The sequence below is a fragment of the Convolutriloba macropyga genome, chromosome 15 (assembly GCF_964194025.1).
Source record: "Convolutriloba macropyga chromosome 15, txConMacr16.3, whole genome shotgun sequence".
NCBI lineage: Eukaryota > Metazoa > Xenacoelomorpha > Acoela > Convolutidae > Convolutriloba > Convolutriloba macropyga.
In genome coordinates, this window is record NC_134482.1 from 33,996,528 (window position 1) to 34,021,794 (window position 25,267).

At 34.8% G+C, this 25,267-nt stretch overlaps 1 protein-coding gene across 3 annotated transcripts in view; it reads left to right on the top strand.

Moving 5' to 3' along the window:
- Positions 1–25,267, top strand: part of LOC142354723 (vinculin-like) — a 290,445-nt gene that overhangs the window by 263,110 nt on the left and 2,068 nt on the right. For 2 of the 3 annotated variants that reach the window (XM_075407099.1, XM_075407098.1), the window contains 3 exons: positions 3,964–4,066; positions 4,508–4,690; positions 6,938–7,073. In XM_075407099.1, coding sequence (XP_075263214.1) covers positions 3,964–4,066; positions 4,508–4,690; positions 6,938–7,073 — 422 coding nt within the window. The remainder of the gene's footprint in view (positions 1–3,963; positions 4,067–4,507; positions 4,691–6,937; positions 7,074–25,267) is intronic. The other variant, XM_075407100.1, reaches the window with a different exon arrangement.

A 25,267-nucleotide genomic window follows, 5' to 3' on the forward strand; every position in this document is an offset into this window, starting at 1 on the left:
CACTGATTGCTAAAAAGACTTCAATGAACGCAATTTGTTGAGTTCATAGCTTTGTTTTACTTATTGCAGTCTTATCACTTAGTCTGATTGATGACAGGTCTCAACGGTGGTCGTTGAGGACTCAGATAATTGATGTAGTTGTATCCTTCAGTAGCCGTTGCGTTCTGTGACTTAAATGCTAAGTGTTTGCAAAAATTTTCACCTCGTTATATTGCAATTTTTTATTATTGTCTTATGATTTAATATTATTAGTGAGAGGACTCATCGACCGTTAATGACAGGTTGTTATTGAGAAATAGAGGAATATAGTTGGCAGTTTTTATTCATATCAGTTGTTTTTTGATATTGATCTTGTCTTTTCAAAAACCGAAAGTTAGTTATAAATTTTTAGTCTGGCTTGTTTTTGATGTTCTGGTGTTGTTTTTTTGCTTAGTCTCATTACTAACAGCTCGTTTTCCTTCTAATGAAGAGTTGTTCATTGTCAGGTCATAAATTAATAAAAAATTTTTAATTGTATTTCAAGCTTGTCCTGCTATGTTTTAATTCTTTTTACCTTTTGATTACGTTTTTCGTTTTTCATAAGTCACGACTTTCACGTTAGACTTCTGACTTACCTCACTCACTGTTTCAACTGAATGGTTTTTAAATCCATTCATTCAATGAATTACGCAAGATAGTGAATACAGTCAAGGTCAAAAGAGACGGGATGAACCGATAAAGCCCGGTCATATTAAGGCGCTCTCCTTTTTAGACTCGAATAGGAGTATTGATTTTCTTAAGGTTTTTTAAATAGCCGGTTTCATCCCCTCACGTTTTTTGTTTTACTTAAATGGAGAGTTTCACGTTTGACTTCTGACTTACTTCACTCATTAGGTTATCGAAGTTCCTTAGAGTGTTTGCTAGCTGACATTGGTATTAAGCTTATTAGCTTTCAGTTTAGAAGCTGAAGCAAGTATAGTTTTAAAATCCAACCGAAACTGCACGCCGAATTAAAACACTTTGACACTGAAAAAAAAATTGGTCAATTTTTTTCTTTTGCCTATTCAATCCCGATGTGCATCAAGTGCGTCAACGGCGGCTTTTTCCGGCAATCTGAAGGCTATGTTTGCGATTTGATTTTTGTGGAAACAAACTTTTTCAGATGCTGTATTATTATTTAACACCCTGAAATTGACACCATGGCATTTTTGAGAGTCTAATAAGGGCTTTCAAGTTCCAAACGGGAACATATCTCTCAATTTTTTGTTAGTTTTAAGCTTTTTTAATTAATTTCTTCGTTTTTGGACCTTTATGTGGATTTCTTCAGAAGTCATTGCATGTGACAACTTCCTTTTGATGAATTATGTTAGAATGCCTCTTTGTAACGTGAGGTATTTTGTACACATGCTTATCCGATTTTGACAGTTTTTTGTCCAATTTTTCAGTTTTTGTTTGTATTTCGGTTTTAGTTACTAGAAAGTCTTTTTTGTGCAAATTACAAGGTTTTAATTTCGTTTCATTAATAATTGGAAACGTTTTTGGTGTTTAGTCTCCAAAATTCATGAAAAAAATTTTTTATAAGGGCTTTTTGAATTTTTTTTGCAATTTTAATGTTGTGAATCTTTGAACTGTTTTAACTTTTTATCTTTATAGGAGGAAGGACTTTTTAATTTGTCTAATACTCACAGGCTAAATCAAGAATTTTTTTAAATTTGATTTTAATTTCCAAAAATCACGAAGTTCTTTTTCTGTTTTAATGTTTTTTACAATGTGAGCATAATCTCCAGTTCCTAGCATACAGTTTCCTAGCATTTTCCGAAAACTTTTAGCTCTATTCTATCGGCTTTCCTCAGTTGTTGAAAAATTTAATGTTTTAAAATTTTGCTTACATTTTTTTCATTTTTGGATTGCAATTGTTTTTTTTTAATATGATACAGCACTGAGAATGAGAAATTGCTCGAATCTTATCAATGGTTTTGTATCTTATGTTTTTGACAGCTTGGCACTATTTTTTTTAAAAAAAATTGATGTGTTGTTTGATTTCTGCCTGTTTTGTTGTGTTCTCTCTCAGTTTATTTAATGATATCTATGTAAGCCCCTTTCCTTGAGGCTTGTTTAAATTGTTTTTGTAGGTTTCAATTCCATCGTAGCAATCTTTTTAACTTTGGCACTTCATGTTTTCAGAAAATAAAATTGGTTGCTGTCATTGTCTTATTTATAGCTGCGAAGCTGTAAGCTGAGCGTAGCTATATTGCGGTGCTCTTGATTTTTTTTTGTTTCGTCGTCTGACGCTTTATTTTCGTTTTACATTTGTTCTAGAACATTCTGTCTCGTCACTGCTTAAATGGCTTTTTCGCGCTTGATTTCACGCTTTCTGCGTGACCTAAATTGCGGTTATTCAGAAACAGAATCTGTTCCTAAAACAAAGTTGATTGTTAGAAAACAGATTGTATGGTCCGACAGCCGAGTGGTTAAGGCAACTGGCTGTTAATCCGGAGATCGCCGGTTCGAGACGCGACAGGGAAACTTTTTTTGCACCCAAAAACAACCTCCTTTGAAATAAACTTGTAAGTTTTATAGGCGGCGGCGATAACTATTATCAACTCACTTCTGTATCTTTTTCCATCTGTATTTTACGGCACACAAGTCTATTTCGCAGCTATTCCGGCAATCTTTATTAAATTGTTGCTTTCTGTCTCAGTGATGATGTGTCTCATAGACTTTTTAATTAGAATAATATTGGTCTATTTGGTGTCTTAGGATCATAATTGTAACGACAGGGGCAATAAGTTTAATTCGAAATTATCAGTTCGTTTTTAGAATTATTTAAATGATAATTGTGCTGGAGTTGATGATAAGCCGTGAAATCAAGGTGAAATGGTGACTTCTCTAAGTTTTGAGCGCATGTTTTTGAGCTCAAAACCGTTACGGTTTTTCAGTTTTATTGCTTTTTCCAATTTATTTAACAAATGGGTCCTCAAATTATGTTTTTCATAGTTAATTGAGAAGTTTATGCAAAAAATATCTGTTTTTGGGGTTGTATGTTCTGGTAATGACACCCTTAAAGTCGAAGGTCGAAGTGGTTTTTCAACAATTTTTTAAGGCATTTGGATTCTTAGCCATTTTTCAAGCTTTGTGAATTTTAGGGGCATATTAAACTTCTGTACCTCTGGCATATGGGTTATTGAGTAGTTTTTACAAATACCGTCATGGTTTTCAAAACATTAACATCAGGAATGTGGTCTCATTTGTCTTCCCTCACTGTGAAAATAGATTCTGCTAGAATTGCTGACTTAACACGATTATTGTGAGAGATTTGATTGCCTTCTGACCTCAAACAGGGAGTTAAGCAAACATTAACTATACTTCAGATCTCGCCTGTGAACTCATACTGTTTAAATACTCCGTAACGAAGTTTGAAGCAATTATTGTCAACGCTTGTCTTTTTATGCAAAACCCTGCTTGACCGTTTTGACTTTTTGAATGACTTTTACTTCTCTGACTTATGCGTTTTGCGTGATCTAAATTTCTTCCTCATTCACATGTGTCAGCTGCAGAACTCAACTGTGGCGTCAGTTGACTACTAAAAGTCAAATGAAAAGTGCGTCACAAATTGGCGCATTTTTTATTTTTAATTCTATTAGTGGTTATTGTGGATACAATTACCTCTAATGACCCCCCAAACCGATGCACGCTGCAATAGATTCGAGCTCCGACTAGTCGCTCGAGAGCAAATTCTTTCAACGCCAGTCGGTTATATCTGGAACTTGATTTAAATCTAATGTACGTACGTACCTTCTGGGCAGACTAACTAAGAAGAACATTGTTAGTATCCTCTGATACACATAAGAATAAAATGCAAATGGTAAAAGAGGCAATGTAAAGTTAAGAATATAACTTATGTAAAATTAAAAAATCATTAAATTACTTAACTAAAAATTTGACCTTACATTAGTAAAAAAAATTGTTTGTCCGCTGTTTCAGAATTTGCAAAATGTAGCCCATAAAATCCCCACGTTGGCCACTCAACTGAATATTTTGTCGACCGTCAAAGCCACAACAATCGGCGGAGCAACGGGCAGAAATGGTAAGGTTTGCAATAGTTTTTCGCGAGACGTCATTTCAACCATTGCCATACAGTTAAAAATAGACCTATGCCGAAACACTAATGTCATTAGACAGCAATTTCACTGGGTGATTGCAAATTACTTGGGGTCATGTTTTCTGAAACATTCGATTGAATTCCTCTCTCATTTTTGAACTGCTGGGAAAGCATTCTATCATTATTGTGGCCTGGGATTGTGAAAGCCCGGCTCGTCAATTGATCAAAAATGCAAGAAATAATGCAAAGTACAAATTTTGCATCAAAATCATTTTGAAAATTAGAATGTTCTTTTTTCCAATAAGGGGTTATCAAATTCTTCTAAAAGAAATCTATGATTGTTACATGCCTTTCAATGGTAATGGGTAAATATTCCCTAGCATGCCGAGATACGCTTTCTATCTTTCCCCTTTCTCTCCTTTGCAGCTAACAGTGACGCTCAGAAAGGTGCAACAATAGCCCAACAATTGGACAAATTAGCAACCTCAATCGGAATAGAGGCCGCCTCTGATTGGTCCAATAATCAGAGTGGCAGCATGCAACAAGTGGGCTCTCAGCCAACGTCCCAATTGGACGAAATAGTCCAAGCTGTTGCCAATGATGACCAAGGTTTGTCTAGAGAAATGTTTATAGCAACGGTAATTATTGCGTTGATTCCATTTCTACAACTGTTCTGTCTGCTTATCATACGTCTGTCCGCTTGTCATACGTCTGTTTAGTACCTGAGCAATTATTTCTCTAGTTATTTTTACGGTTTACCAATCTTTCTTATTAATAGCCGCCCTCATCTTCTCAGCCGGCTATTATAGCGCTCCTATTTTTTACGACTCGAAGAGGAGTATTGGAGAAGTCCTTTTTTTTAATCAATTTTATTGGAGTGATTTTTGAAGCGGGAAATGAAACGCGTGGAAAAAATTGGAGTGATTTGGTTGCTGAACAAAAGTGAAGAGCGGAGCGAAAATAGAGTGGTTTTCTGTTCATACAGCTGTTTTTGAGAGAGCGAGAAATTGATGTGTGAAAAAATTATCTCTAAGCGAGCGAATTTTTTTGTTCACGTGCGGCATTTTAAAGCAGTTTTTCTCATTTATTGTGGTTAAGAGGTTTGGTTATGATTTGTTTTGATATTAGGCTGGTTTCCGTAGTGGTTTGAAGGTTTCTGAAAATTCACATGAATTTTATGATAATTCGGAGGTTTTTAATGTATTTAGCTGATTTTCGGGCTAATTTTTGCGTTTTTTTTTACGATTATTTTGTTTTACTGGCTCAAATGGGTATTGAAGAAACCCCTTCTACTTGAGCAATTTTATGATAACAGTTGGTTACAGTTTTGTGGGTAAGAATCATTTTTTTGTTGAGAAATATGACAAAAAAATGGCGAAAATTGGAACTATTCTTCTTAATTTTTTGCAGTTTTTCGTATTTTTTTTCTGTTTTTAGCTAAATTTCTATGCCTATTATGACTTGCCTATTGTTTTGCGAGCATCTGGATACCATTTTGATACTCTGTTGTTTTTAAGAGTTTTTTTCATAATTTTAGCCTAAAGTATTTTTTCATAATTCACATAAGTGGTTTTTGTAAGTACTAGTTGTTTGGATGAAGTTAATTTGGCAGAGATAGTTTTTTCGGGATCTCAATTTATAACAAAATTTGATCGGATTTTTTATCATATTTTAACAGATTGGATTGTATTGTTTTTAGTTTTTTGTTTCATGACTTTGTTTCAAGATAATCATAAATTAGTGAAGGCACGTTTTGTTTGATGAGTAGTTGGATGGCGTTTAAGTGAGTTTTCACTTCGAGTCGTTTCCGGAATTCTTCCGGCTATATTTTTTTTTACTTCGTCGAATAAAAATATGTTTCGCTTTACCACATTTCGCCGCTTTTTCAACATTTTGCGTGATATCTTTTTGACTTCTCTAGGCTAGTTTCTCTCTTCTCTCATTCTGCTAAAAGTGATTTTGAACATCAGTTGCTCAGCAAAGCAATTCAAAATGAACAGAGTCAGTATAAAAAATTGAAGTCAGAAGTAGAAACGGGATAAACCCATAAAGCCCAATTTTAGATGCCCGCTATTTGAACGTCGTTCCTATAAGTCTTAGTGTCTAAGTTACCATCTCTAATGCTTATCGGTATTGATAGTAGCCCCTGTAGCCTCTCTCTAAGAAACAGAAGTACGTTATGCTCAACTACGAAATGCCATCAAAATAAATCGGACCTAAAGAATGTTTTTGTACAAAAATCTTTTTTTCTTCAATATCTTCTATTCTTTCAATCCCAATCATGCTTATTGGAATCAATGGCGGCTATTTTCCGGCAATCTGCCGGGTATGTTTCTTATTTTAATGAGTCCAACATTGACAATTAAAAACTAGAAACCTATAGAACGTTTTTAGTGCAAGTTGTAAGGATGTTATATTTCATACTTCTAGATTTGTTCCACGGAAAAATCACAAAATTGTTCGTTAATCAATTCATCAATTATATCAAGTTCGACGAGTATCAACTTCTGATTCGTTGATCAACGATCGAAACTGAAAAATAATGCACGCTGTAAAGTTGCATATCTCGCGTGTTTCCCATGATGGATTCCTATTCACTTGGTTTTATGTAATTTTCAAATCAACTTCCAACTTAATTAGGCCAAAATGAATGTTTTGCCTTTGGACTTTTTACCACGGAACATTTAAAACATTGGGGGTGAAATATAGTGGAAAAATGAAAAGAGAATAATAAAACAATAAGAATGCGTAATTAAATTTGTCAAAGAAGTTACGATGGATAGTTTAGAGAACGTAGAAAATCTTGCCATTAATTCTTTATCACTATTATTATCCACAATTTTTGAATAATTTTAGCGACCAAAGACGATCTGGAAGCGACAGAGATGTTGGTGTTGAATGCGCAGAACATCATGACATCTGTTAAGGACACAGTCAGAGCCAGTGAGGCAGCCAGCATCCGTATAAGACTGGACCAGGGACACGTACTACGGTAAATTAATAAGGATAGCCTCCTAATTAGCAACAAAAATAAGCAGCCGAAAAAAAATCGATCGTTCGGCTGATTATCAACATCTTTTTTAATCGTCAGCCTCTAATTTTTACGTACGCCTCAAAGAGGAGTATTGGTTTGCTCGAGGATTTTTTTACCGAAGTACAAGCTGTCCCGGCGACGTGTTGACCTAAAAGCGAAAGTCAATAAAATTGCCGTGTGAACTAATTTTGCTGCGCGAGAGACATTTTTGGTTAACGTGCTGCGTTGAGTGTATGGCTTTTCGACTTTGAAAACCGTTTTTGGGAGAATGGAGCATATTGATAACCGTTTCTAGGTGTTCTTTTGTCCATTTTGCTCAGTTTTTGTGGTCGTAGTTTGGTTTTTCTAGAAATGTTTGTTTATCGACGTTTCATCATTATATAACCCTCTAGAATTCATATTACAGTGTTTTTGAGAGCCTTACAATGCATTTCTAGTGAAAGCTCTTCCAATTTTTCATTTTTGACTTAGTTTTTTTTTTTGAAGATTTGGGGTTTTTCAGCGGACTTTGTCCAATTTTTCTATCATTTGTATACAATTGTTTTGGAATTCAATGGAAATATGTTTAATTGCTCTCAAAAGAAGTTTATAGCAATTATATTAGTCCCGTTGGTCTTTTTTATGCGATTTTTCGCTTGACCCATTTTTCATCTGACCCATTTGCCTTTTCGTCCTTAAAAATGGGATAAACAGGTAGCTTCTAGCGTGCATTAAGTTCTCTTATGCAGACTAGTGCCTTTCAGCTCACTAGTCTCCAATTATGCGATTCACGGAAACTGCTTTCGAGACTTACACTTATGGTATGTTGGGCGGTTCTTAGAGGTTGACCTCTCTACCCAACACCCCCTCCATATAGGGTTTTATTATAATTTGCTGGAAAACAAAACTTTTAAAGTCTTGTAGATGTCTTACATGACAGAACTCCAGAGACAAAAAATGGTTTTAAACTTTTTTCGCAACGAAATTTGAAACTTTTCATAAATTTTGCACTTATCAGTTTTTTCTTCGTGATTTAATTACTAACAAGGTTTGAAAACTAGGAGGTGAGAATCGAGTCTCGTATTGGAATATTCTTAGCTCTCTCTCTCTCTCTCTCTCTCTCTCTCTCTCTCTCTCTCGTTTGGAGTTTCTTTCTTTCTCGTTCATGTTTTATCTCTCTCTCACACTTAATATCTCTTTTCTTAACTCTTTGTTGATGCCGCACTTCAGCTGCTGTAATGTGGTGTGATGTCATTATCTATTACCCTCACATGATGCCCCTTCAATTGCGCTCAAGCTAGCTTGGCCAAAATGTGGCCAGCCACTGAAGAAGCCACCCGATCGCTTGAGATCAATTCGCCCGACGTTGGTTGGCCATGTTTATAATTTTGATTTTAGCACCTGTTTGATAATGCAAGAAGCATTCTGAAAACACGAACCTTTGTTAATGCAGGCATGGAACTCTTTTGTTGATAGGAGGTGCTTTTGTTTCTATTATTGTACACATACTAATCAATTATGGGCGGTTGTTTTCCAAAGTTTGATAATTTTTGAATTGTTTTTTTTTTATTTACTAGAATACGTCCTTCCTTGCACCGTCGGGTAGTTTATATTTTTGTGTTATTAATAAATTACATAACAGTTTTGATAAAGTATGATAAAATGTGCAACTCAAGGAATTTTGTATCATAAATTATTTCTTTCTTTTGACCTTTTTGGCTATTGTTTTCAGTTTTTCTAATGAATTCTTAGATTCTCTTGTCACTCTTTTATTTTGACAGGTGGGCCTCTATGTATTTTGACTGAGCCTCCTATGCTAAATAAGTAATTGCAATTCCTTTTAACTTGTTTGTTTCAATTGCTCTCAAGCGAAATTTGTAGCAAATGTAATAGTCCAGTTGTCTTTTTTGGATTCAATTTTTTGTTGGACAAATTTTTGGTCTGTCCTTTGATTTTCGTCCTGAAGAACGGGATAAACAGGAAAAGCCCAGAGGGTGTTAACTGGTCCAGCATCTCTTTTTAACGCGCTACGCCTCACTAGTCTCTAAGTGTGTGATTCAGCGAAACTGTTTCTAGGAGACAATTTTGGACCCCTTCTCGTTCAGCCCTTGCAATCCAATACGACCATCTCTTGACCACCCCACCCCAAACGCTTGACACCCGTCCACTCCGACGAGCCCTTTATTGATAGCATTCATAAGCCCCAGCTGGCTACTACCGAAGCGAACGGCTCGCCGGTCATTTCAGGGCAATTCGCCCTTAATCGGTTATGTTCCACATTATAAATTTTGAGGAGGTTTTTTTGTTTCCTTTGTTTTGCAATTCTCACATTTATTAATTTTGCATCTTTTATCCTCACAATTATCTTTGCTGAATAGTTGCTATTTTCTACAGTTGTTTAATTTACTCTGTATATATGAGTTCGATGAAAGAAAATTTACAGATTTTTTGCCTTTTTTCCTTAGTTTTTTTTTGTTTGCTGCTGATTTCACTTTTGTTTCAATTCTGAGAAATTGTTAGTGAGTGCTTCAATTCTGAGTGCTCTTGATTCCTGTGTCTTCTTCCTTTCTATTTTTGCTGAGCGAGCAAGTTTTTGTTTATGAACCTCATTGGATGAAATACTTTCAAAGTTAAATTGAAGCGTTTTTTGACCAAATGATAAGTATAGCTGACCGTTTTTTTCTTTGATTTGGCTCTTTTATTTGCTTGTGTTTTACTGCTTTTTTCTGAATGAAACTGCTTCAAAATATAACGCTCCTTACTGATATTGCTGCGTTTTTGGTTCTTAATGATGCATTTTAATGCAAAATCGCCTCCGTTCATAATCTTTTTTTGGAATCTTTGAAAGGAATTTTAGATCTATTCTGTTTTGGCCGCCCAATTGGACGCCCCCAGCTACAAATTATATGTTGTTATATAGCCTGTTACTAGTAACAAAATAGCACGTGCGACTGGGGTCGTAAAAAATATAAGCCCTCTAAGTGGGTGGGGTGGGGCAAAACAGATTAGATCCGGAAAATTTGGTCTTTAGTGAACATGGTAAGGGCCCTTTCCTAATGCAATGGAGGATGTTTTTTGTTTCCTTTGTTTTGCAATTCGCGCATTCATTCTTTTTGCACGTTTTTTCCTCACAATTGTCTTTGCTGACTGGTTGCTATTGTCTTTAGTTTTTTTACTCTGATCTTTGGGTTCGATAAAAAAAATTAGCAGAGTTTCTTCCTTAGTTTTTTAAGCTGCTGATTTCAATTTTTGTTTGTTCTGAGAATTTGTTGTATTTCAGTTACTTTCAACTGATGTTTGACTGAACTGAAGTGCAAAATCTATTGGGCCAGGTTTAAAGTTTTAGAGTGCTCTTGATTCCTGTGTCTTCTTCCTGATATGATCGAATTTTGCAATAGTTTTAATACTTTTTTTAAGCAAAAATATGTCCCATTCGGTATGTTTTTGCTATATTTCTTTCAAAAATTTTTTGTATTGAGCTTTCACAATGTTTTTGGGCCATACAGCTTTTTTCTGAATTTTAAATTGTTGAGACTGTCTTGTTTTTGAGCTTGTTTTTTTATTTTATTAGTATTTGTCCATCTTGAAAAGATTTCACTTTTTTCCATTATTAACAAATATTTTTGGCATGCATAATTTAGTTGTTTCAAGATTTCACGGTGAAAGTTTTCCATGAAATTTTCATAGTATATTTCAGTCTCTGGAGCATTTTTGTGAGGAGTCTTAATGTCTGCAGAATTGTTTTTGTTTGCTTGCGTCATTGTCCTTGATGAAATTTTAGCTATATATTTCAGTTAACGTAGGCTTGTCGTTTTCAGATAAGAATCTTATAGGCTTAAATTACAGTTATATTTGGGGTTCGCCAACGTTTCGATTCGCTTCCGGATTTCTTAGCTATGTTTGAATTACCTGAGGAACTATCACAACGCATTTTAAGCTACCTTCAAACGTTTGAAAGTTTGTAAAATTGCGCTGTAAACATATTTTTGCTGAGCCAACAAAGTTTTTGTTTATGAACTTCATTGGATGAATTACTTTCAAAGTTAAATTGAAGCTTTTTGACCAAATGATAAGTATAGCTGAACGTTTTTCCTTTCATTTGGCTCTTGATTTTGCCTGTAATGTTTTACTGCTCTTTTCTGAATGAAATTGCTTTAAAATATAAAGCTCTTTTTTGATATTGCTGCGTTTTTGGTTCTTAATGATGCATTGTAATGCAGAATCGCCTCGGTTCATAATCTTTTTTTTTCGAATCTTTGAAAGGAATTTTGGGTCTATTCTGTTCTGGCCGCCCAATTTTTTGACGCCCCCCAGTTACAAATTATATGTTGTTATGCATTTTACTATGTTACAAAGTAGCACGTGCGCCTGGGGTCGTAAAAACTATAAGCCCACTAAGCGGGTGGGGGCAAAACTGACTAGATCCGGAATATTTGGTCATTAGTGAATGTGGTAAGAGCCCTTCCCTAATGCAATGGAGGATGTATTTTCGTTTCCTTTGTTTTGCAATTTTTATATTCATTCATTTTGCACCTTTTATCCTCACAATTATCTTTGCTGAATAGTCGCTATTTTCTATAGTTTAATTTACTCTGTATATATGAGTTCGATAAAAAAAATTGTACAGAATTTTTTGCCTTTTCTCTTTAGTTTTTTTTGTTAGCTGCTCATTTCAATTTCTTTTCAGTTCTGAGAATGTGTTGTTATATTTCAGTTACTTTTAACTGATGTTTCACTGAACTGAACTGCAAATTCTATTGGAAACATACGATAGGATTTTCATAGAAAACTCTCACGGTGAAGTCTTGAAACCACTAAATTATGCATGCCAAAACTATTTGGTAATAATGGAGTAAAGTGAAAAATTTTAAAGATGGACAAATACTAATGAAATAAAAAACAGACCAGGCTCAAAAACAAAACAGTCTAATCATTTTAGAATTCTGAAATAAGCTCTACCACCCATATACATTCGGAAAGCCCAATTAATTTTAAAGAAATATAGCAAATACCTACCGAATGGGACATTTTTTGCTTGAAAAAATTAAAGCGAGTTTTAACGTTTTAGAGTGCTCTCGACTCCTTTGTCTTTTTCCTGATATGATCAATTTTTGCGATAGCTTGAATTTTTTTTGCAAAAATTTAGCCAATTAGGTATGTTTTTACTATATTTCTTTCAAAAATTATTTGTATTGAGCTTGACCAATGTTTTTAGAGTTTTTGCCAGAATTTTAAATTGTTGAGACTGTCTTATTTTTGAACCTGGTCTGTTTTTTTTATTTTATTAGTATTTGTCCATCTTGAAAATTTTTCACTTTATTCCATTATTACCAAATAGTTTTGGCGTGTATAATATAGTGGTTTCAAGACTTCACGGTGGAGGTTTTCTAAGAAAATTCCATCGTATCTTGTAGTCTCTGGGGCATTTTTGTGTGGATTCTGAATGTCTGCAAAATTGTTTTTGTTTGCTTGCGTCATTGTCCTTATTGAAATTTTAGCTATTTGTTTCAGTTAACGTGGCCTTATCGTTCTCAGATAAGAATCTTTTAGGCTGAAATTACAGTTATATTCGGGTTTAGCCAACGCTTCGATTCACACCCGGAATTTTTTGCTATGTTTTGATTAGCGGTGGAGCTATCACAACGCGTTTTTAGCTACCTGCAAGCGTTTGAAAGTTTGTCAAATTGCGCAAAAAACAGGTTACTGCACTTTTTTGATTGAAACTGCAATAAACTGCAAAGCTTCTTTATTGAGGTTGCTGCGTTTTCAATGCTGATTGATGCGTTTTAAATGCAAAATCGCCTCTTTTTATAATTTTTTTTTTGGAATCTTTGAAAGCATTTTTGGATCTATTCGGTTTAAGCCGCCCAATGTTTTTTTACGCCCCCAGTTACGAATTATTTGTTGTTATATAACACGTTACTATGTAACAAAATAACACGTGCCCCTGGGGTCTTTAAAAATATAAGCCCACTAACTGGGGGGGGCAAAACAGAACAGATCCGAAACTTTTTGTCAACAGTGAATATGGTAACGCCCTTTTGGCAATGCAATGGTGGCGGCCCAATTGTTTTGACGCCCCCCAGTTACAAATTATATGTTGTTAAGCATGTTACTATGTTACAAAGTAGCACGTGCGCCTGGGGTCGTAAAAACTATAAGCTCACTAAGCGGATGGTGGGCAAAACAGAGTAGATACGGAATATTTGGTCATTAGTGAAAATGGTAAGGGCCCTTCCCTAATGCAATGGAGGATGTATTCTTGTTTCCTTTGTTTTGCAATTTTCACATTCATTCATTTTGCACCTTTTATCCTCACAATTATCTTTCCTGAATAGTCGCTATTTTCTATAGTTTAATTTACTCTGTATATATGAGTTCGATAAAAAAAATTAACAGAAGTTTTGCATTTTTTCTTTCGGTTTTTTTTGTTAGGTGCTCATTTCAATTTTTGTTCCAGTTCCGAGAATGTGTTGTTGTATTTCCGTTACTTTTAACTGATGTTTGACTGAACTGAACTGCAAATTCCATTGGAAACATACGATGGGATTTTCATAGAAAACTCTCACCGTGAAGTTTTTGAAACCGCTATGTTATGCATGCCAAATTTATTTGGTAATAATGGAATAAAGTTAAAAAATTTTAAGATGGACAAATACTAATAAAATAAAAACAGACCAGGCTAAAAACAAAACAGTCTCAACAATTTAGAATTCTGAAATAAGCTCTACCACCACTAAACATTCGGAAAGCCCAATTCAAATACTTTTTTAAAGAAATATAGCAAATACCTACCGAATGGGACATATTTTTGCTTGAAAAAAATAAAGCGATCGCAAAAATTGATCAAGAGCACTCAAATACTTTAAACCTGGTTTAAAGTTTTAGAGTTCTCTTGACTCCTTTGTCTTCTTCATGATATGATCAATTTTTGCGATAGCCTTATTTTTTTAAGCAAAAATATGTCCAATTCGGTATGTTTTTGCTATATTTCTTTCGAAAATTTATTTGTATTGAGCTTTCCCAATGTTTTGGGCGATAGAGTTTTTGTCAGAATTCTTAATTGTTGAGACTTTTGTTTTTGAGCCTGGTCTGTTTTTTTATTATTATTTGTCCATCTTGAAAATTTTTCTTTTTATTCCATTATTACCAAATAGTTTTGGCATGCATAATATAATGGTTTCAAGACTTCACGGTGAAAGTTTTCTAAGAAAATCCAATCGTATGTTGTAGTCTCTGGGGCATTTTTGTGCGGATTCTGAATGTCTGCAAAATTGTTTTTGTTTGCTTGCGTCATTGTCCTTGTTGAAATTTTAGCTATTTGTTTCAATTAAAGTGGGCTTATCGTTCTCAGATAAGAATGTTTTAGGCTAAAATTACAGTTATATTCGGGTTTAGCCAACGCTTCGATTCGCTACCGGAATTCTTAGTTAAGATTTGCTTACCGTAGGAACTATTACAATGTGTTTTGGGCTACCTGCAATTGTTCGAAAGTTTGTCAAAATACGCCTTTAACATATTTTTGCTGAGTGAGCAAAGCTTTGTTCATGAACCTTTTTGGATGAATTACTTTCAAATTCAAATTGATGATTTTTCGACAGAATGTTGCTTATAGCTAAAGGTTTTTAAGTTTTACTGCTTTTTTCTGAATTAAAGTGCTTTAAAATACAAAGCTCCTTATTGATATTGCTGCGGTTTTGGTTCCTAATGATGCATTTTTATGCCAAATCGGCTCCATTTATAATTTTGATTTTTGGAATTTTTGAAAGGAGTTTTGGATCTATTCGGTTTAGGCCGCCCAATGTTTTTACGCCCCCAGTTACAAATTAGTTGTTGTTATATGGCAGGTAACTATGTAACAAAATAGCAGGTGCGCCTGGTTTCGTTAAAAAATATAAGCCCACTAAGCTGTGGAGGGGGGGGGGGGGCTGGACAGAATAGGTCCTGGAATTTTTTGTCATCAATGAATGTGGTAACGGCCCCTTCATAATGCAGTGCTGGCGGCTGTATTTTGATGGCCTGTTTAAAATGATGCATTGCGTTTCTCATTTGTTAACCAAAGATGTTTTTTGAGAACGTCACTCCAACGTCTGTTTTTCACTTTTGATTTGCGTTGATGTTTTGATTTTTGCTTTTGTTTACTATACGACTTTTCTGCTCCGTCAGAAATTTAGATTTGGTTATCATAGTTGCGTTTATCGTTAAAAGTTTCAAACTCAATGGAGTTTTTTTGTTATGCAATGTAAACAAAATGATTTTGCAAATTAGTTTATTGTTTTCTGAAATTGTTGAATCTGTTGTTTTGCTAATTTTCTCTTCATTTCTGCTCTAATTTTTTTTCAATTTTCAAAATTGTGAAGATTTCTTTTTTCACATGTGTCCATGACTTTATTGTAATTGGCTACATTATGTTTTTTCCAGTATTTATATTATTTGCAGAATTGTTTTTGTTTTCTACCGTCAATGTCCTTGCTGAAAATTAACCAAATGTTTGAGTTAACGTTGGCTTATCATTTTCAAATAAGAGTCTTTTAGGCTTAATTTACAGTTATATTCGGGTTGAGCCAACGCTTCGATTCGCTTCCGATTTCTTAGCTATGTTTCGCTTACCAGAGGAACTATTACATTGTGTTTTGGGCTACCTGCAATTGTTCGAAAGTTTGTCAAAATAGGCCTTTAACATATTTTTGCTGAGTGAGCAAAGCTTTGTTCATGAACCTTTTTGGATGAATTACTTTCAAATTCAAATTGATGCTTTTTCGACAGAATGTTGCTTATAGCTAAAGATTTTTAAGTTTTACTGCTTTTTTCTGAATTAAAGTGCTTTAAAATATAAAGCTCCTTATTGATATTGCTGCGTTTTTGGTTCCTAATGATGCATTTTAATGCCAAATCGGCTCCATTTATAAATTTGATTTTTGGAATTTTTGAAAGGAGTTTTGGATCTATTCGGTTTAGGCCGCCCAATGTTTTTACGCCCCCAGTTACAAATTATTTGTTGTTATATGGCAGGTAACTATGTAACAAAATAGCACGTGCGCCTGGTTTCGTTAAAAAATATAAGCCCACTAAGCTGTGGAGGGGGGGGGGACAGAATAGATCCTGGAATTTTTTGTCATCAATGAAGGTTGTAACGGCCCCTTCATAATGCAGTGCTGGCGGCTGTATTTTGATGGCCTTTTTAAAAAGATGTGTTGTGTTTCTCAGTTGTTAACCAAAGATGTTTTTTAAGAACGTCTCTCTCCAATGTCTGTTTTTCGCTTTTGATTTGCGTTGGTGTTTTGATTTTTGCTTTAGTTTACTATACGACTTTTCTCCGTCAGAAATTTAAATTTGATTTTCATAGTCGCGTTTATCGTTAAAAGTTTCAAACTCAATGAAGTTTTTTTTGTTATGCAATATAAACAAAATGATTTTGCAAATTAGTCAATTATTTTCTGAAATTGTTGAATCTGTTGTTTTGCTAATTTTCTCTTCATTTCTGCTCTAATATCTTTTCAATTTTCAAAATTGTGAAGATTTATTTTTTCCACATGTGTCCTTGACTTTATTGTAATTGGCTCCATTATGTTTTTTGCCAGTATTTATAATATTTGCAGAATTGTTTTTGTTTTCTACCGTCAATGTCCTTGCTGAAAAATAACCAAATGTTTCAGTTAACGTTGCCTTATCATTTTCAAATAAGAGTCTTTTAGGCTTAATTTACAGTTATATTCGGGTTGAGCCAACGCTTCGATTCGCTTCCGAATTCTTAGTTATGTTTCGCTTACCAGAGGAACTATTACATTGTGTTTTGGGCTACCTGCAATTGTTCGAAAGTTTGTCAAATTAGGCAGTTAACATATTTTTGCTGAGTGACCAAAGTTTTGTTCATGAACCTTTTTGGACGAATTACTTTCAAATTCAAATTGATGCTTTTTTCGACAGAATGATGCTTATAGCTGAAAATTTTTAAGTTTTACTGCTTTTTTCTGAATTAAAGTGCTTTAAAATATAAAGCTTTTTGATGTTGCTGCGTTTTTGGTTCTTAATGGTGCATTTTAATGCAAAATCGGCTCCATTTATAATTTTTATTTTTGGAATCTTTGAAAGGATTATTCGGTTTAGGCCGCCCAATGTTTTTTACGCCCCCAGTTACAAAATATTTGTTGTTATAAAGCAGGAAACTATGTAACAAAATAGCACGTGCGCCTGGGTTCGTAAAATACATAAGTTACTAACTGTGGAGGGGGAGACAGACTGGATCCTGGAATTTTTTCTCATCAAGGAATATGGTAACTGCCCCTTCATAATGCAATGCTGGCGGCAGTATTTTGATGGCCTGTTTAAAAAGATGCATTGCGTTTCTCATTTGTTAACCAAAGATGTTTTTTGAGAACGTCACTCCAACGTCTGTTTTTCACTTTTGATTTGCGTTGATGTTTTGATTTTTGCTATACGACTCTTCTGCTCCGTCAGAAACTTAAATATGGTTTTCATAGTCGCGTTCATCGTTAAAAGTTTCAAACTCAATGGAGTTTTTTTGTTATGCAATGTAAACAAAATGATTTTGCAAATTAGTACATTGTTTTCTGAAATTGTTGAATCTGTTGTTTTGCTAATTTTCTCTTTATTTCTGCTCTAATATTTTTTCACTTTTCAAAATTGTGAAGATTTCTTTTGTCCACATGTGTCCATGACTTTATTGTAATTGGCTCTATTATGTTTTGTGCCAGTATTTATATTATTTGCAGAATTGTTTTTGTTTTCTACTGTCAATGTCCTTGCTGAAAATTTAACCAAATGTTTCAGTTAAGGTTGGCTTATCATTTTCAATGAAGAGTCTTTTAGGCTTCATTTACAGTTATATTCGGGTTGAGCCAACGCTTCGATTCGCTTCCGAATTCTTAGCTATGTTCTGCTTACCGGAGGAACTATTACAACGTGTTTTGGGCTACCTTCAATTGTTCGAAAGTTTGTCAAATTAGGCAGTTAACATATTTTTGCTGAGTGAGCAAAGCTTTGTTCATGAACCTTTTTGGATGAATTACTTTCAAATTCAAATTGATGCTTTTTTCGACAGAATGATGCTTATAGCTGAAGATTTTTAAATTTTACGGCTGTTTTGAATGGAAGTGCTTTAAAGTGTAAAGCTCCTTATTGCTATTACTGCGTTTTTGGTTCTTAATGGTGCATTTTAATGCAAAATTGGCTCCATTTATAATTTTTGTTTTTGGAATCTTTGAAAGGAGTTTTGGATTATTCGTTTTATGCCGCCCAATGTTTTTTACGCCCCCAATTACAAATTATTTGTTGTTAAATAGCAGGTAAATATGTAACAAAATAGCACGTGCGCCTGGGTTCGTAAAAAAAGTAAGCCCACTAAGCTGTGGAGGGGGGACAGAATAGATGCTGGAGTTTTTTGTCATCAAGGAATATGGTAACGGCCCCTTCATAATGCAATGCTGGCGGCAGTATTTTGATGGCCTGTTTAAAAAGATGCATTGCGTTTCTCATTTGTTGACCAAAGATGTTTTTTGAGAACGTCACTCCAACGTCTGTTTTTCACTTTTCATTTGCGTTGATGTTTTGATTTTTGCTATACGACTCTTCTGCTCCGTCAGAAACTTAAATATGGTTTTCATAGTCGCGTTCATCGTTAAAAGTTTCAAACTCAATGGAGTTTTCTTGTTATGCAATATAAACAAAATGATTTTGCAAATTAGTTTATTGTTTTCTGAAATTGTTGAATCTGTTGTTTTGCTAATTTTCTCTTCATTCCTGCTCTAATTTTTTTTCACTTCAAAGTTTTTTCCACATGTGTCGATGACTTTATTGTAATTGGCTCCATTATGTTTTTTGCCAGTATTTATATTTGTAGATTTGTTTTTGTTTTCTACCGTCACTGTCCTTGCTGAAAATTTAACCAAATGTTTCAATTACCGTTGGCTTATCATTTTCAAATAAGAGTCTTTTAGTCTTAAATTACAGTTATATTTGGGGTTTGCCAACGCTGCGATTCGCTTCCGGATTTCTTAGCTATGTTTTAATTACCGGAGGAACTATCACAACGTGTTTTGGGCTACCTGCAATTGTTCGAAAGCTTGTCAAATTAGGCAGTTAACATATTTTTGCTGAGTGAGCAAAGCTTCGTTCATGAACCTTTTTGGATGAATTACTTTCAAATTCAAATGGATGCTTTTTTTGACAGAATGATGCTTATAGCTGAAGGTTTTTAAGTTTTACTGCTTTTTTCTGATTGAAAGTGCTTTAAAATATAAAGCTCTTTATTGATTTTGCTGCGTTTTTGGTTCTTAATGGTGCATTTTAATGCAAAATCGGCCCCATTTATAATTTTTTATTTTGGAATCTTTGAAAGGAGTTTTGGATCTGTTCGGTTTAGGCCGCCCAATGTTTTTTACGGCCCCAGTTACAAAACTTTTGTTGTTATATAGCAGGCAACTGTGTAAGAAAATAGCACGTGCGCCTGGGTTCGTAAAAAATATAAGCCCACTACGCTGTGGAGGGGGAACAGAATAGATCCTGGAATTTTTTGTCATCAATGAATATGGTAACGGCCCCTTCATAATGCAATGCTGGCGGGAGTATTTTGATGGCCTTTTTAAAAAGATGCATTGCGTTTCTCATTTGTTAACCAAATTTGTTTTTGCCAGTATTTATATTATTTGCAGAATTGTTTTTGTTTTCTACCGTCAATGTCCTTGCTGAAAATTTAACCAATTGTTTCAGTAAACGTTGGCTTATCATTTTCAAATAAGAGTCTTTTAGGCTTTGTTTACAGTTATATTCGGGTTGAGCCAACGCTTCGAATCGCTTTCGGAATTCTTAGCTATGTTCTGCTTACCGGAGGAACTATTACAACCTGTTTTGGGCTACCTTCAATTGTTCGAAAGTTTGTCAAATTAGGCAGTTAACATATTTTTGCTGAGTGAGCAAAGCTTTGTTCATGAACCTTTTTGGATGAATTACTTTCAAATTCAAATTGATGCTTTTTTCGACAGAATGATGCTTATAGCTGAAAATTTTTAAGTTTTACTGCTTTTTTCTGAATTAAAGTGCTTTAAAATATAAAGCTCTTTATTGATTTTGCTGCGTTTTTGGTTCTTAATGGTGCATTTTAATGCAAAATCGGCTCCATTTATAATTTTTTATTTTGGAATCTTTGAAAGGAGTTTTGGATCTGTTCGGTTTAGGCCGCCCAATGTTTTTTACGGCCCCAGTTACAAAACTTTTGTTGTTATATAGCAGGTAACTGTGTAACAAAATAGCACGTGCGCCTGGGTTCGTAAAAAATATAAGCCCACTAAGCTGTGGAGGGGGGAACAGAATACATCCTGGAGTTTTTGGTCATCAATGAATATGGTAACGGCCCCTTCATAATGCAATGCTGGCGGGAGTATTTTGATGGCCTTTTTAAAAAGATGCATTGCGTTTCTCATTTGTTAACCAAATATGTTTTTTGCCGGTATTTATATTATTTGCAGAATTTTTTTTCTTTTCTACCGTCAATGTCCTTGCTGAAAATTTAACCAATTGTTTCAGTAAACGTTGGCTTATCATTTTCAAATAAGAGTCTTTTAGGCTTTGTTTACAGTTATATTCGGGTTGAGCCAACGCTTCGAATTGCTTTCGGAATTCTTAGCTATGTTCTGCTTACCGGAGGAACTATTACAACGTGTTTTGGGGTACCTGCAAACGTTCGAAAGTTTGTCAAATAAGGCAGTTAACTTATTTTTGCTGAGTGAGCAAAGTTTTTGTTCATGAACTTTTTTGGATGATTTACTTTCAAATTCAAATTGAAGCTTTTTTGGACAGAATGATGCTTATAGCTGAAGATTTTTTCTTTTGATTTGGCTCATTATTTTTCCTGAAGTTTTACTGCCTTTTTCTGAATGAAAGTGCTTTAAAATATAAAGATCATTATTGATATTGCCGCGTTTTTGGTTCTTAATGATGCATTTTAATGCAAGATCACCTCCTTTTATACTTTTTATTTTTGGAATCTTTGAAAGGAGTTTTGGATCTGTTCGGTTTGGGCCGCCCAATGTTTTTTACGCCCCCAGTTACAAAATTTTTGTTGTTATATAGCAAGTAACTGTGTAACAAAATAGCACGTGCGCCTGGGTTCGTAAAATATATAAGCCCACTAACTGTGGAGGGGGGAGACAGAATAGATCCTCGAATTTTTTGTCATCAATGAATATGGTATTGGCCCCTTCGTAATGCAATGCTGGCGGCAGTATTTTGATGGTCTTTTTAAAAAGATGCATTGCGTTTCTCATTTGTTTACCAAAGATGTTTTTTAAGAACGTCACTCCAATGTCTAATTTTCGCTTTTGATTTGCGTTGATGTTTTGATTTTTGCTATACGACTCTTCTGCTCCGTCAGAAACTTAAATATGGTTTTCATAGTCGCGTTCATCGTTAAAAGTTTCAAACTCAATGGAGTTTTCTTGTTATGCAATATAATCAAAATGATTTTGCAATTTAGTACATTGTTTTCTGAAATTGTTGAATCTGTTGTTTTGCTAATTTTCTCTTCATTTCTGCTCTAATATTTTTTAACTTTTCAAAATTGTGAAGTTTTCTTTTTTCCACATGTGTCAATCACTTTCTCGTAATTGGCTTCATTGTGTGTTTTGCCAGTATTTATATTATTTGCAGAATTGTTTTTGTTTTCTACCGTCAATGTCCCTGCTGAAAATTTAACCAATTGTTTCAGTAAACGTTGGCTTATCATTTTCAAAAAAGAGTCTTTTAGGCTTTGTTTAAAGTTATATTCGGGTTGAGCCAACGCTTTGAATCGCTTTCGGATTTCTTAGCTATGTTCTGCTTACCGGAGGAACTATTGCAACGTGTTTTGGGCTACCTGCAAACGCTCGAAAGTTTGTCAGATTAGGCAGTTAACATATTTTTGCTGAGCGAGCAAAGTTTATGTTCATGAACATTGTTGGATGAATCACTTTCAAATTCAAATTGAAGGTTTTGTCGACAGAAAGATGCTTATTGCTGAAGGTTTTTGCTTTTGATTTGGCTCCTTATTTTTCCTGTAAAGTTTCACTGCTTTTTTCTGAATGAAAGTGCTTTAATATATAAAGCTCCTTATTGATATTGCTGCGTTTTTGGTTCTTAATGATGCATTTTAATGCAAAATCCCCTCCTTTTATAATTTTTATTTTTGGAATCTTTGAAAGGAGTTTTGGATTATTCGGTTTAGCCCGCCCAATGTTTTTTACGACCCCAGTTAGAAAATATTTGTTGTTATATAGCAGGTAACTATGTAACAAAACAGCACGTGCGCCTGGGTTCGTAAAATATATAAGCCTTTTTAAAAAGATGCATTGCGTTTCTCCTTTGTTAACCAAAGACGTTTCTCAGCTGTTAACCAAAGCAGACCTGAATTTCTGCTCTAATTTGTTTTTTCACTTTAAAAAATCATGAAGATGTTTTTTACACGTGCGTCCATAATTTTGTAATTGGCTTCATTATTTGTCAAAATATTTGCTCGTTGTATGTTTTTTGCTTTTTGAAATGTTGGAATATTCAACATGCTATCTCTCTCTCTTTCTTGATACCAGTTCTATTCATTCGATTTATCATTAAGATGTTATTGAATGATTCTTAGGGTGCGAATTTGGAAGTTTGTTTTCTGAGAAATTTTTTAGCTAAATGCTTTGTTTTCTAAAAATATTTTAAGGCGAGAACCGATAATTAACCTGAAAATCAATTCTGTTTTTTATCATCTCAATTTTGAGGAATGTATCTGTCTTCCATATTTGTCCACTTATCCATTGCATCTGTTGTGTCAATTCCCATTTTTTTGACTAATTTTATCACGTTTTTAGGTTATCAGTTTTTCCATCTAAATAGTTTTGGCTGTTTTTCAAGTTTACTAATAAGTTTTCTAACAAAGCAAAATCTTCAATCAATCTTCATGCAATCAAAGAAACAATTTTTAATTGCTCTCATACGAAGTTTGTAGCAATTTTATCAGTCCTGTTGATCTTTTTGTAATGCGATTTTTTTGCTGGACCGATTTCTCGTCTGACCCGTTTGACTTTCCGTCCTCAAAAGCGTGATAAACAGGTACCGCCCAGAGAGCATTAAGTGCTCCTAGAGCCCATCAGCTCACTGGTCTCCAAGTATGCTATTCACAGAAACTGTTTTTGAGACTTATACTTATGGTTTGAAGGGCGGTTCTTAGAGGTTGACCCCTAAAACCCCTCCCCGGTGCACCCCCGAGCTAAAGCTAGCCTCACTAAACCGTAGCTAGCTACTGAATAAATTTCACTGGAGGCCCTTAGCTGCCTGTAGTAGTTCTTCAAGTGCTTATTGTGGTGATGCTACTGGGTAGACCGTTGTTTCAGGTTTTAAGGTCATTTTTAGGAGTTTTTGAGCCCAAAATGTTGTAATTTTTCGTTTTTTTTTTGGTTGGAACAGTCTCAAATTGAGGCTGTTTAAGGTTAATGAATGCTCTTTGCAAGACATAAGTAGTTTTTATTATAGCTGCGAAGCTGTAAGCTGAGCGTAGCTATATTGCGGTGCTCTTGTTTCTTTTTTGTTTCGTCGTATGACGCTTTTTTCTTTTTACATTTGTTCACTGAGCAAAGCTGAAAAAGTCAAATTTTCTTAATGACTTCTTCCTCTCACTAACTGCATTTGCGCGCGTGAACTCATTTCTCACTCGCTTGAACGACAGTTTTTAGGTTATTTGCGTGATTAGTTTTTGATCATACGTGACTTACCTCACTCAATAAAATGACTTGTGCACTTTAAAACCTAAGTTTAATTTGAATTTTTTTAAGGTCAAAGAAACTCATATGTGCAGTAAAGGTCCCTAATAAGAGGCTTCTGTGGAATAAATTTTAACAAGCTTTATTAATTTGTCGCTGAATGTTTTTTAGCCTAGTGTTTTGAGCGGCGTCGATTTTTTTTTCAATTTAGATCTGTGTCTGTTTCTATCTCTATTATATGACACGCAGGTCTATTCTTTTGCAGCTATTCCGGCAATCTGCTGACTATGTGTAACATTTTTTTACTGTTTTTAAAGGTTACTAATTAATTTTCTAAGTAATCAAAATCTTCAAGTTCTAGAGATCAAGGAACGAAAATTTTTTATTACTTGCTCTCATACGAAGTTTGTAGCAATTATAATAGTTCTGATGGTCTTCTTATTTATGCGATTTTTTGCTTTACCGATTTTTTGTCTAAACTATCTGCTTTCCAGCCTCGAAAACTGGATAAACAGGTAGCTCCCAGAGGCCATTAAGTGCTCTTAGAGCCCTCCAGCTAACTAGTCTCGAGATATGCGATTCACAGAAATTGTTGTGGAGACTTATACTTATGGTTTGAAGGGCCTTCCCTCCTCCACCACTTCACCCCCCCCCCCCCCCCCCACATCAGCCCACTTCATTCACCCTCTCCCCCTAATCCACACGCCTGCACATCGTTCAGGCTGTAAGGGCACCGTGCAGCCAAAGACCCCCGCCGTGCTCATCTTGCGCCCCTGCTATTAAGCTGAAGCTATCCTCACTAAAACTTAGCTAGCTACTGAAAAAGCCAACTGCTCGTCGGTAGTTTGAAAGCTTTTCGTCCTACGTTTGTTGGTTGTTCTTTTGATTTAGATTGCTTTGTCTTGTGTGTTTTCTTATTTGTGTCGTAATTGTTTTTTGATTTCGCTTCAATGATGTCAATTCTTGATTTTTTCGTTACGGCAATTATTAATGTTTTTGATTAATCTAGTTCATTCTGTTGAGTCAAAGAATGACTTTGTCGAGATGAAAAGAGTTACGGCTTCAATGACCTTTTTAAATTCTTCTCGATTGAAAGCCAATTTTTGTTATTCTCTCACCGAAATAAAGTTCTTCAAACAAATCCGATTGTTAGAGAGACGACGAGAAGGCCCTGATAGCCGAGTGAATAATGGCTCTGTCGAGGTGAGGGAATCGGACTCTGGAGGTCGGGTTCGATCTCTACCTTTGTCTTATCTTTTTGCACCCAAAAATAAAACTTTATCTAGATTACAGCCCCTGTGTTAAATTGCCCCGCCTGTAATTCGAAAGCATTTTTTCCGACGTAATTTGGTTTATTAATAGCCGCCCTCATCTTCTCAGCCGGCTATTATAGCGCTCCTATTTTTTTTACTTCGTCGAATAAAAAAATGTTTCGCTTTA